General features: G+C 30.4%; 1 protein-coding gene across 1 annotated transcript in view; it reads left to right on the top strand.

The window, feature by feature from the left end:
* Positions 1-1,113: 1,113 nt before the first annotated feature.
* LOC115878609 (XK-related protein 6-like) overlaps positions 1,114-13,596 on the top strand; it is a 265,525-nt gene continuing 253,042 nt past the window's right edge. The window contains exon 1 of the mRNA XM_030895161.1: positions 1,114-1,719. Coding sequence (XP_030751021.1) covers positions 1,430-1,719 — 290 coding nt within the window. The 5' untranslated portion in view covers positions 1,114-1,429. The remainder of the gene's footprint in view (positions 1,720-13,596) is intronic.

Genomic DNA, 13,596 nt, shown 5'->3' with positions numbered 1-13,596 from the left:
CTCGTGCTCGCTAGCTCGTGCGCCAAAGACGTGTCGTGTGACGGCCTTGAATGTTTTACTCCCATCACGCTTAAAGAAGTTTCACTTCAAAAATAAGTCATAAAAATAATCAATAGGTGGCTATTGGCCTTTTAAAGTACAAAGTACTTACTTAAACTCTATTGTACTTATAAAGTACAAAGGTAAATACCCAAAAATAAAATATTATACTGAATAATTTTTTGACATTAATCTCATATTGCGGTGTCCTAAAGGATAATTAAATTTCGTTCATTCTGTTGGTAACGAAACTCGCTTAATACACGTTATAGAAATAGTAAAAATCCAATTTAGAACTTCCATTCGAAGTTTCTAACAAGTGGCAATATTTGCAAACTTCCCGTGCTTTTGCTAAGCAAATCAAGACGCTTAAACTGAAGCAGGAGAACAAACTGGTTAAGAACAACAAGACACGACGCATGACGGATTTATATTAAACGCCATCCATATTAACTTAAAAATTATTAGAAACTTTTTTAGTTAAAATACAATAGATTGGTATGGGACGGTATCTGCTTTTCTTCTGTCATTCGTCTGCGAAATTCTATACCTGAGAAAAAAAAACAGAGTTATATGCCTGTTTTGCTGTAAAACCAGGGTTTGGAAGTAGTTAATTAAGAGCAAATTTACCTGATTAACTACGTGTAGTTATTCTTCAAAAACTTACGTCTTTTCCCGTTCATTAAACTACATGAAAACTACAGTTAATAAACTATGTATTTGATATTATGAATAATTTTCCTTTGTATGGAAAAATTTAAAATTAACCAAAAAAAAATTATGTAAAATATTATATTTTTAAAACCATATTTCTTCTGTTTTCTTAAAATACTTATGTTTGTTTTTAAGCTTCAAGCTTTTATAAACTCACTTCAAACCTCTGATATTTGAAAGTTACATACATAGGTTACATAAACTACACCCTCTACATAAACTACATTAACTACATGTAATGTAGTTTATGTAGTTTTTAAAACTAACATGTAGTTTTCCGAACCCTGCCTGTAACCCTGAACGCAACCTTGGCAACCCTGTACGTCAATCACCTGATCACCTGTCTGTTAGTGGCTGTCAGTTTGTCGTGGCGTTGTGATATTTTGTTCTTTATAATTTTAAAGAACTGTGTTATTTATCCCAGTTTTTGTGTGTGTTTTATTTTGCCTGACTTTTTATACATTTTGCTTACAGTAAATACAGAATGTCGTAGTTCAGTGGCATTTAACTTACGGAAACTCGGTGTGCGTCATAACAATATTGGGCCGGATCTTGGGACAAAATGTTATTAAATATGCATTATCCAATCGTAAAATACTTTGTCCGGCATTGTACGCCAGTTTACTGAGTAGAAAAGACTTTTGAGAGGAAATAATATATGTGATATTAGTGAAATATGGCAGAGCAATGTCCAGTAGTCCAGTTCTCAAGGGAGTCCTCTTTGGCTCGTATAGACAACATAAAATCCAACGATGCGGGAGGCAGACTATCAGAAAACAATCACCATTTTGGACCATTTTACATGCTATGTATAGTTCTATCGATATTAACTTATGTTACAGACTTATTATTGACAATTAGCTTACTGTATTTCTACTCAACACAAGGCTATGGCCTTTATTTTGCACTAACGTTAACATTCCTGTTATTGCCTGCAGTATGTATGAGCACAATAAGCTTAAGATGGTAAGTTTTTATTAAATATTTTTAATTCCTTTTACTTGAGGTACCTAAATAATAATCTTAAATTATTAACTTTCTTGGGACATTAGGTTTTATACATATATCTACAACCAAGTACAACCTTTATTTACTATTTACTAAAAGGTATGTTAAAAAGTTAAAAAAAAACACAAATTGTCACAAAGGATATACCTAATAAGAAAAAATAATAATATACAATAAGAAAAAATTTCAGTACTTTAAAAAGTAAAACACCTAAAAATAAAAAAAAACTCATGAATGTGGTATACCAGATACCTTGCAAAGACTGCCCAAATGTTTATATTGGACAAACATCACAATATTTGGGGAGCACAATATTTGAAGAGAGCACAAATATGACAAAAAAAATATAACCGCTCTGACCAAACACAAAAGCACCACTAATCATAACATGAATTACGAAGACACCAAAATTTTAACTACAGAATATACATACATACATACATACAACTACAGAATATAACAAACGCAGGAGAGAATTTCTAGAGATGATTTATATTACAAGAAAATTCGGAGTCTATCTATGAACAGACATTAAAAATTTAAATCAAATATATTTTAATCTTTTAAACTAATTTCTGATTGTTCTTTTATTTAAAATAAAACTATAAAAAGTAATCAGTGCATCTATTCCATACAGAAAAAAAACGTTCTTTTTTACACTTTGTCAGTAGAAGATATACAAAATAGTTTTAGTACGATACAGCCACGGGCAAGTGATCTTGGTAAATGCAAATCGGGTCTGGACCTTTTAGGTACATCAAAACTTTAAAATTTTCTATACAGAATTGAGAAGAAGACTTAATATGACATTTATAATGACATTTTCTAACAAAAAAAGTGCGGATCGTCCATAAATAACACGAATAACACCAAAAACAAACCCCCCAAAAAGAATGTTGTAACCAATGCAATCAAAACTCAGTTACGGCCGACGTTTTTACCATTGTGATCCTCTTCTCAACCTGTAACACCGATCAAAATATAATATCTATTCTTATCAACTTAATATCGCTACCCCTATTTTTCAAAATTAATAAGAAAGTATAAATAAAACAAAATCCGGATTTTCAACATTTCATTGTTACCGCCAGCGATACAAGGCGATATGCGCAGACGCGAGCAAAAGACAGATAAACTAAAGCCCCGTTCTCAGAACTGCGACTGTCGCCAGCGACACGACAAAAGAACCAATCAGATTTGTACAAAATTCAAACAGCTGTCAATTTTAAATTTAGTACAGCTCCCATTGGTCGTTTGAAGTGTCAATCAGTGTCGCTGTCGACACGACGCAGGGGTGCAACTTTGTTCAAGTTAGCAAGCGATCGTTAAGAAGCGATGTCAAAACCAGATCGATACTATGTTCATTGCAAAACTATTGTCGCTCAAATGCTGCGAAATATGGTATCACTATCACACTCTTGCACACGTGTCTAGACTGTCGCCTCGCCACAAAGCGAGAAATCAGAATATCGCTACGAATCGATGTTGCTACTGAACATAGTGCATCAAGCTACAAATTACTTTGCTATCGCTTTGAAACATGAACAAAGTTGCACCCCAGTTCTGAGAACGGGGCTTAATTCTTTGTCTTCTTTGTCACTCTTATTAAACTTAATAGAGAAGACTTATATATAATAGAGAAAATAATACAACCAGTAAAACACATTCTCTCTCATCTGTCATAATTATCGCATACATTGACAACTTATCGTAAATTTAACCTAAAAATAATAATTTTAAGTATCAATAGAATAGTGAAGTGATCTCAAACATTTAGCCGACGATCCGTACTTAAAACGTTAAAATATTAATTGTAGAACATATTAATATCAAATTTACATCAATAACTTCAAGATTGACGATATACCTAAAAGGTACCAGAGCCTGCAAATCAATTTAAAAATCACATTTAAAACAAAATGTGTTGTATTTCTCTTTTTCTTGCACAAATTTATATTGTTCGAAAAACTTTAGTGAATATCATGTCATTGTGCTGTGATAGATTGTCTGTTTTTGGATATTAACTTTTGTTATTGTAATTCTTTATTAGTTATTATCTATATATCTAGTTATTTGTAAATTCTTTTAAGGTAAGTGTTAAAACAAATTAACTTCCAAGCATTTTATAAACTTAAAAAAAAATAAAATAATGAGAAGAAATGTTTTTGATAAGGATAAGATCTGATGATAAGAAAATTGTTTGACTAGGGCTTTATTATCTTTATTTGTTTATTTATATAACTCATTAAGCTTTTAATTAAGTGATAGCGATACCAAGGCGGGAGGGCATATCAGGTATTTCTAAAAACTATTTTTCATGTAGACCAGTGACTCAACTGGGCTTACTTACTTTTCACAATAGGATGTCTGATGTTGACTGGAGTTTTCTGAGTTTGTGTGGAGTGAATGTGGAAGATAAATGTAATCGTTTTTTGAGTGAGCTGAACAGGGCATATACAGTGTCTTTTCCGTTAAAAAAATATAGGGTCAGATCTGATCAGGGTAGAAGTGTGAATTGGTTCACAGAAGAGCTAAGAATGCGCGAACATCTCCATTTCTTAGGGGAACTCAATAGGCAATATAACTGTCCTGCCGTTTCAACTAGTCTTAACAATTTTAAAAAACAATATCACAATGCTATCCGTGAAGCTAAAATTAAGTCAAACTGGTCAAACGACAATCTTATTGCATCATCCAGTAACCCAATTTGCTCTAGTGGGATATTATCAACAGTCACAGAGGGACAAATAAAAATCGAGCAGAACCTAATATTTCACCAACTCAATTCAGTGATTATTTTTCCCAGATAGCACATGATCTGATGAAGGACGTCCCGGGGGGAGGGGGAGACCCCTTGCTCAATATCAGAGATATCCCTATGCAAAATGGGTTTAGTTTTTTTCCAGCGACATTTAATCAAATGAGGGATGTCATAAACAATCTAAAAAACAAAAAAAGTAAAGTCATATATGGACTGGATGTTCGTTTAATCAAATCAGTAATGGATTCTGGGGGTCTTTCCCTCGGCTCTTAAAATAGCTAAAAAAGGGGATCCGGAGGCGTATTTCCATAATATACTGTAGTATAAATAGATATTTATTATATTATATTATTTTATTTAATCATCCTGTATATAAGGAACTATTAATTAAGTAATAAGTTTAACTGGGTTCATTTAGGTAGTCTAGCATAGTAAGCATAACACGTATTCTGCTAACGAGGCATTTCTACTATTGAATGGAATTAGTTTTAATGTTTTAAAATATAGACTTATTTTATACTCCAGATGGAAGACTGCTTTTTATTGATGAGTAAAACTACCCCTTAAACGCAAGTTATCACAATACCATGTAGAGAGCATAAGGTCTCTAAGCTCCGCCTGCGTATTTCCATAATATACCATGTAGAGAGCAAAAGGTCTGTAAGCCCCGCCCTCAAGCTTAGCTCAGCAGTGAAGATGTCTCTAAACACGGTATAGAATGGAATTGAGAAATGCACCAAAATCGGGTATAGTTCGTAGTAATGCGACACGGGCGTAACTTTTTATAACATAAACAATATTATACATTTACAATATTCATTTATGTAAAATAGTAAATATCTATTCTTTAACATTACATTAAAAACATGAATACAAATATAAAACATACAAAATATCAACAAAAATAGCATTTATTTATTAAATAATGTATGTTATATTAATTAATTTACAATATTCATTAATTATTTATAATAAATAAATAAATAATAAATAAATAAATAATCTTTATTTCAAAAGTATGTTAAATAACATAAAACGAAACAGAGTCAAAAACAAAAATAACTTAACCTAGTTTTATGATTAATTTATATTAATTTACAGATAGGTAATCCTTTAAATTATATGGTTCCAAATCTATTAAAAATTTATACAAATGATTTTTGAAAGGCACGATATTATCTATTTGTTTCATATAATCGGGTAGGTTATTAAATAATTTCAAACAATAATAATATGGTCCTAATTCTGTTAATTTAAGCCTGTGGACTGGATAATTATAATCAGAATGCCTGGTGTTATATACTATCTGTGGCTTATCAATGTTAAATAGGTTTTTATTTTTAAAGAAAAATAAAGTGCACTCCTGAATTAAAATAGCTGTCACTGTTAGTATGTTATTCTCTTTAAACTTATTTCTACATTTTCATGCCTAACATAACGCGTAGGGCTTTTTTCTGAACTAAAAATATTTTATGTAGTTCATTTGTACTTCCGTATATTACCATTCCATACCTGATGTTACTCTCAAATATGGCGTGGTATACACTTTTTAAAGTTTTAAAGTCTAAATATCTTTTTAATATGCGCAGGTTGTAGACCGATCTAGAGATTTTCTGAACAACATGTTTAACATGTAAACTCCATGAAAGATTTTTGTCTAGATATAATCCTAAACATTTTACGTTGTTTTCTGGTGTTAAAATGTATCGTCTGTAAGAATAATATCAGATTCTTGTATATTCGTGCGCTTCGTTTGAAAGAAAATAATTTTAGTTTTAGTTTTGTTCAAAATAAGCTGATTTTTTGTTAAACCAAATGTTTGCATTGTCTATAATTTCCCTTGATCTATCTAACAACTCTGGCATATTTTTTGCTTTAATGAGGAGATTTGTATCGTCAGCATATGTCACTATGTTACAATAATTAATATTTTCTGTTATTTCTAATATATCATTTATATACACTAAGAATAAAATTGGACCGATTACACTTCCCTGAGGTATTCCTAGAGTTATATCGTCACTTTCAGATTTGACACCGTTACAGTTTTTTAGGATCACTACTTGCTTTCTATTTGACAAATACGATTCGAACCATTTAAGTGTAAAATCTCGAAATCCATAGTATTGCAATTTTATCAATAAAATATCATAATTCAGAGTGTCATATGCCTTAGACAAATCAAGAAATAAGCCCAAGGGAATATCATTTTGTTCTAAAGATTTCAACATTTCATTACAGAAATTAAACAAAGCTGTGACGGTGGATTTTTTTTCTAAGTACCCATGCTGTACGTTATTTAATTGTCCTGTTCGGAACATAAAATTTAATATTCTGTTGCACATAATTTTTTCAAAAATTTTTGAAAATGACGATAATGTGCTTATTGGGCGATAGTTTTCGATATCAGAGTCATCTCCTTTTTTATATACAGGAATAACTAAGGCAAGCTTCAATCGGTCCGGGAATATACCATATCTGAACGAATTATTTATTACGTAACACAATGGCTTATCTATAACATGAATTACAAATTTTATCAAACGTGTAGAAATCTCATCATAACCTGCACTATGCTTATTTTTTAATTGTTTTACACAGTTATTTAATTCTTGTATACTTACGTTGCTAAATTTAAAATTTTCATGATAATATGGAACATTACAGGTAAAGGGAGTTTGCTTATTTTTTTGTAAGAGTGATAATGCGGAGTTTATAAAAAAATGATTAAACTTGTTTGCAACTTCTGAAGGACTACCTTCAATGTTTATTTTCTTTTCACTACTTTTTCTACTTGTTAACTCATTAACAATAAACCAACTAATTTTAGATTTATTTTCAGATTTTTCTAACATTTTGTTAAAACTATTTTGTTTATTTTCCGTTAATAATTTGTTATACTCCTTTTTTTATTGTTATAAATTTGCGAATAACTTTGATTTTTTTCTCTTAACATATATGTATAATATATCGAGTTCTGTTTTACATTTTATAGTTGCTTCACTCTTTATAATGTTGTTTTTGGGTGTCATTTTTCTTTTCTCTACTAAAGGAAAACATTTGTTAAAATGTGTTAAAACAATTTTTAGAAATAAGTCCCATTGTTTATTTACATGCGTAGGTGGCAGCTTATAAATTGTATCCCATGATATTTCTGTTAAGGATGACTTAAACAATGCTTTATTTTTTTGACTGAATATTCGAACTTTTTCTCTTTTTTTATCTTTATGTTCCGATATAAATTCAATTTTTTGTGCACTATGATCGGAGATCTTAGTGTGCAATACATAAGTTTTATAATTTTCACTAAAATTGGTAATTTAATTACATTATTAATACATTTACAATATTCATTTATGTAAAATAGTAAATATCTATTCTTTAACATTACATTAAAAACATGAATACAAATATAAAACATACAAAATATCAACAAAAATAGCATTTATTTATTAAATAATGTATGTTATATTAATTAATTTACAACATTCATTAATTATTTATAATACATTTACAATATTCATTTATGTAAAATAGTAAATATCTATTCTTTAACATTACATTAAAAACATGAATACAAATATAAAACATACAAAATATCAACAAAAATAGCATTTATTTATTAAATAATGTATGTTATATTAATTAATTTACAATATTCATTAATTATTTATAATACATTTACAATATTCATTTATGTAAAATAGTAAATATCTATTCTTTAACATTACATTAAAAACATGAATACAAATATAAAACATACAAAATATCAAGAAAAATAGCATTTATTTATTAAATAATGTATGTTATATTAATTAATTTACAATATTCATTAATTATTTATAATACATTTACAATATTCATTTATGTAAAATAGTAAATATCTATTCTTTAACATTACATTAAAAACATGAATACAAATATAAAACATACAAAATATCAACAAAAATAGCATTTATTTATTAAATAATGTATGTTATATTAATTTCTTGGCACTTAAAGAAAAATAATACTGTTAAAAAATGCAATGCGAATGCCTATTAAGCAAACATTTGGGGAATTTTCGGTAATATTTTTGTTCAAGCACTATTTTTCTTTTTTAGTCTGTTCTGTCAGTTCTCTTCTGATGGCCTTCCTGATTGCCTACTTTTTTTCGTTGTACTTTAATATACTTGCTTTTTTACAGTTCGTTGTATTATTTGTGAGAAATGTTTTTAATATTTATTAATATTTATAATACCTCTGTGTCAATATGATGTGACTTTATTATCAAACCGTGTCAATATTTCTAGCATCTGATTACTTTTCTATTTTTGTGTCACACCTAGCATTTTTTCCATATTTGTTTTCAATAAAGCATGTTAGGCATCAAAACTGTCTTGCCCATAGACTTAAAATAAAATATAGACTACACTATTTACATCTCAACGCGGTCAAACAATCTTTTTTGTACACATGTTTACTTCTGGGTACAGTCGACCGAGCCTTCCTCATCCAGCGTATGTTGTCACGTCTTTAATATTATCAATATTTTTTTTCTTGTTATACACATATATTGAGATATTAATACTACAGTTTAATAAAGTAGGTTTTAATATTCCATAGATGTATTAAATAGTCTTTATACTACTAAATTATAAGTCGGATACTGTTTAAAAAGGATAAGTTCTTTACAATATGACAACACCAATTAGAGGCTAGGGAGCCTATTCATTCATTTATTACCTTGTAGTACGCGTCGCACGTGTGCGGTAAAGCTTTGTTGCCGCTATGTCCCCGGCTGTATTAACGCATTTTCTTAGCTTGTAGTCCTTAAGTGTTTATTTTATTGACTTTTTCTGTTCAAGAACTATAAAATATGGTTCGCCAGTGCGAAGTTTGCAAGAAATTTGACTTAAATAATCCATTTAAGTCTTGAAACGACTTTCGACCGGTAGGCAACTCAATTTACCCATTGGGAGTCAGTGGCGTTGTTGTAGAAAGGCGCTTATTTAGACAATATTTTAGTTAGATGTAAAATCGAAATTTTTTCTCTTACATTACATTATTTACTTACTTACATTGTAACAAAATCATAATTATAACACTGTTAATAATTAATAATGTTTTTATTAAAAATATATTCCGGTTTATTCTAAAATTATCTTCAGAATATAAAATAACATACAAGAATTTTAAAATGATATTACATTATGAAACAATATTTTTTAATATACCGGGTCGTCTCAAAACTGGCTCACCCCCTATAACTTTTTTATTTTTTCAGATAAAAAAAACAGATTTGTATGTTAGTAGGTATATGACATAAATTAGGATTTATTGACGTATTCAATTGAATTGGTCTCTTCCTGTTTCACCGAAATGATTACATCTATTGATTTTTAAAGGCACCCTCTGTATATTGCTACTTTATTCGATAAAAAATGACACTCTGAATAGAATGACATATCATATGTTAACTTTTGACATTGTCGCTTAAAAACAAATTGTATTTTAAATTTCAATCCAGGGTGCCATGGTGTTGTTAAAAACACTACGTTTTAATCAAGGAGCCTTGGAAAAATAGTTTTGATCGTCTAATAGGTTTCGTGTCTTGTCTAGGCCGGTTAAAAGATGTACAAATCGTATTTTTAATCATACATATGTCAATTTTTTCAAATGGAACAAGGGTGACTTATTAGCATATTTGGAAAAAGCATTTTTTTATGAATATATTGATACCACACACTTGGTATTTCGAGTCACATTGATTGTCGTTATGAACCGCGTGTTACAATTACAATTAAACCATATGCGAAAATGTCAAAAGTTGACATATGATATGTCATTCTATTCAAAGTGTCATTTTCTATCGAATAAAGTAGAAATATACCGAGGGTGCCGTTTAAAAATTAAAAGTTATAGTCATTTCCGGTGAAACAGGAAGTGACCAAAAACAATTGAATGCGTCAATCAATCCTAATTTATGTCATATACTAACATACTAAATCTTGTTTTTTTATTTGAAAATATAAAAAAATTATGGGGATGAGCCACTTTTGGGACGCATCCGGTATAATAAAGACAGTACCGAGTTAAATAATTGCTTTAATGGAACAGATTTATGTTTTCTCTAATTTACATAATAAGACATCACTTAATTAGAAAAAAAATTACAACAATCATATTTTTTTTTCTCTCCCTGTCGCCGATTCTATTATATCTGTGGAATAGATCCTGTTTTGATTAATATTAGGGGTTGTAAATGTTAGACTAAAATTAATAATTTATTATCAATTTCAAATATTACGTAATATCGATTATAAAATTTCTTCTATAATGTGTATTTTATTATTTTTATCCTTTTGGACTCTAAGACGTTTTTTCTAAACTTTTATTTAAAAAACCTGTCCTAAATCTTAATAAAATATAAAAAAGTTTAAATATGATATATTTTTAATTTAATTTAGCCTCATTAAAATAAAAAAATTACCCGACTATGATACGGAGAGTTCAGGTGTACTTGAGAAACGAAAGACAGTGTTGTGTTTCTCGGCAGAGTCGTCAGGGAACGACCGTTACGACAGAGACAACCTATCTATCGCTCGTGTCGCACTCGTTATAACCTAAAACAATAACACAACAATAACAAGACATTGTCTGACCGCATGTTCCAGCTATTTATGAATGAGATGCTCAGTCTATATTTTATTTTAAGTCTATGGTCTTGCCTAAATTCTTGAGTACCGACAAATAACGGTCGCTTTTATGTATGGAAACAGTCGATTATTAGGTAAAATATACAAGGTACCGAAAAAGATAAATACAAAAATTTAGTGATGTAAACTTTAGTTTCTTATATGGACTCGTTACTACTATTTACTTTTGGTAATAGGACTCGTTGTTTATGTACAGGTTGGAAGACTTGGGCTTGACTTGGAACTTCGTTACTTATTGTGCGCGGCGATCTTCGTTGCGTGCTCGGTTTAACCTATAAGGGGTTTCTACTTTCTTCTAGTGTAAGGGCTTAATAGGATAATTTCAATACTCGGTATTCAAGTACTGAATAATATGTTTTTAATAATATGTATAATATTTTTATAATGATATGTTATCACTATGTATTAATAAAATTAAAAAGAAAAGAAAACAAAGTAAATAGAAAATACACACACCGGAAAAGTCTAGGGATATTACAATTTTATCCAACTATCGTCAGTAATTTTACTATTTGCATTTCTGTTATAATAAAATTAAAATAAACGAATAGTTTACAGGACGTATTGGAAATAAAAATGCGAAATTTACCGAATTTTTAAAATTTACCTTGATTTTTATTGAAATCAAAAAAATACACACATTTTTTTTTATTCTAAACTGTGAATTAAAAAAAAAGATAAAACCATTTTTACTGAATAAAGGGTATGGCCTCCTCTACTGTTCATTACAGCCCTACATCGTCTCTCCATGCTCCTGATCAGGTTGTCGATCTCTTCTTGAGGTACAGCCTGCCACGCTGCATTCACGGCCCGAACCAGATCCCTACGAGTTTCACGAGGCATACCCATTCTCAAAATTCTTTGGACCGCGTCCCATACGTGCTCGATGGGGTTGGGGTCAGGAGATTGTGCCGGCCAGGGTAAGATGTTTAATTGATGAGCATTGATAACCTCACTTACCAATCTGATTACCAATCTTCAAACCCATGGCCCTTAGCATTTCGTCTCTGATAAGATGTCTACGCTCCATAATGTCGTTTATTACTAAACAGAGTTATTTGAAGGAATTCTAGCCAGTTATCATAAAAACATAGCCAGTACAGGTTAAATTCGAACAATTGATGCTAGGTGCTTTTTATATATTTGACAAAAAATGCACAAACCATAGATTTAGTAAGAACAGATATCACATTAGACATTTTAACCCGATCAAACAATCGGAGGTTGACTACGTACTGTAAAAACCAACTGAGATAGAGAAGGCGACATTGCCACATCTCAAATTTGCGCCTATCTACTCAGTTTGATTTGCAGAAAAGGTGACTTTAAAACCTTTACCGGATATCAATAAATCTCAATTTCTTAATTAAATTAATAGTTTATTTTTAAAGAAGCATGCGTAATAATATGTTATTAACCAGAGGATATATGCGTTACTATTAAAGGACATGTTTACTGTTTAATGTGCTGAAACGTCTAGAACTATTGGCAACGTCGCTGCTAGTCTTCCAGAATGAAATGAGCCGTCCGTCCCACCACCCCTCGCGACGGCCACTGGTCCCTTATAGCGTACTACGTTTAGCTTGCGGTGTGTTTGAAGTCGGAATCAAGACGAAAGTGAACTTTTCAATGTTTTTCGGTGGTTACCCCAATTTACCTCATTATTACCCGAATTTGTCTTTTCACAGGTGGGTATTGTTTTGACATTTTATATTTCCGTCGTCATTGTACATAGGCGTCCCACAAGGGAGCCTCTCACAATTAAAATAATTTCTAATTATATTTGTAATTAATCTATTAAAACAAGAACGTAGTAGCCGGTAATTGAATTATAATTCGTCTCAATTACTACCTAACTGTTGTAGATCATAACAATTTGAATATAAACGTTGCATTTGAAACTTTATTATAAGCCAGAAAGTGACTTTTTTTTTCTTAAAATTGGTCATTTTTGGTCATTATATACGATATTCTAAAGGAATTTTGCTCAACAAATAAACAAAGGTGTTACCGGACCTTTTTTACATTTTATTGCTTTATTATATCTGCCCCTTGGGCCTTGTTTAGACAATTTTTTGCCACCGTACAAATACCTCTTCCTAGAGTTATATTTGTGTGTGTTTACTTTTTTTAGAATGGGACGAACTGTAAATAATTCTTAGGGTACTAGTTTTGTACATACCTATATACAGAGTGACCCAGGCCTCCAAAAAAGTTTTTTACCTATTACTACTAGCTGCTCTCGCCATCTAGCACTCGCCATAGTAGTACGTTTTGTACTCAAATGCTATTTTCTGCTTTTCGTTTGTCGGATTGAGGGTTACAGCAAAGTCGGCCTGACGATGGAGATAAATCTCCGAAACCTGTCGTCGAATG

The sequence above is a fragment of the Sitophilus oryzae genome, unplaced genomic scaffold (assembly GCF_002938485.1).
Source record: "Sitophilus oryzae breed Bouriz unplaced genomic scaffold, Soryzae_2.0 scaffold_151_pilon_pilon, whole genome shotgun sequence".
Classification (NCBI taxonomy): Eukaryota; Metazoa; Arthropoda; class Insecta; order Coleoptera; family Curculionidae; genus Sitophilus; species Sitophilus oryzae.
Note: the sequence above shows the minus strand (reverse complement) of the source record. Positions and strands in the feature narration are given on the sequence as shown.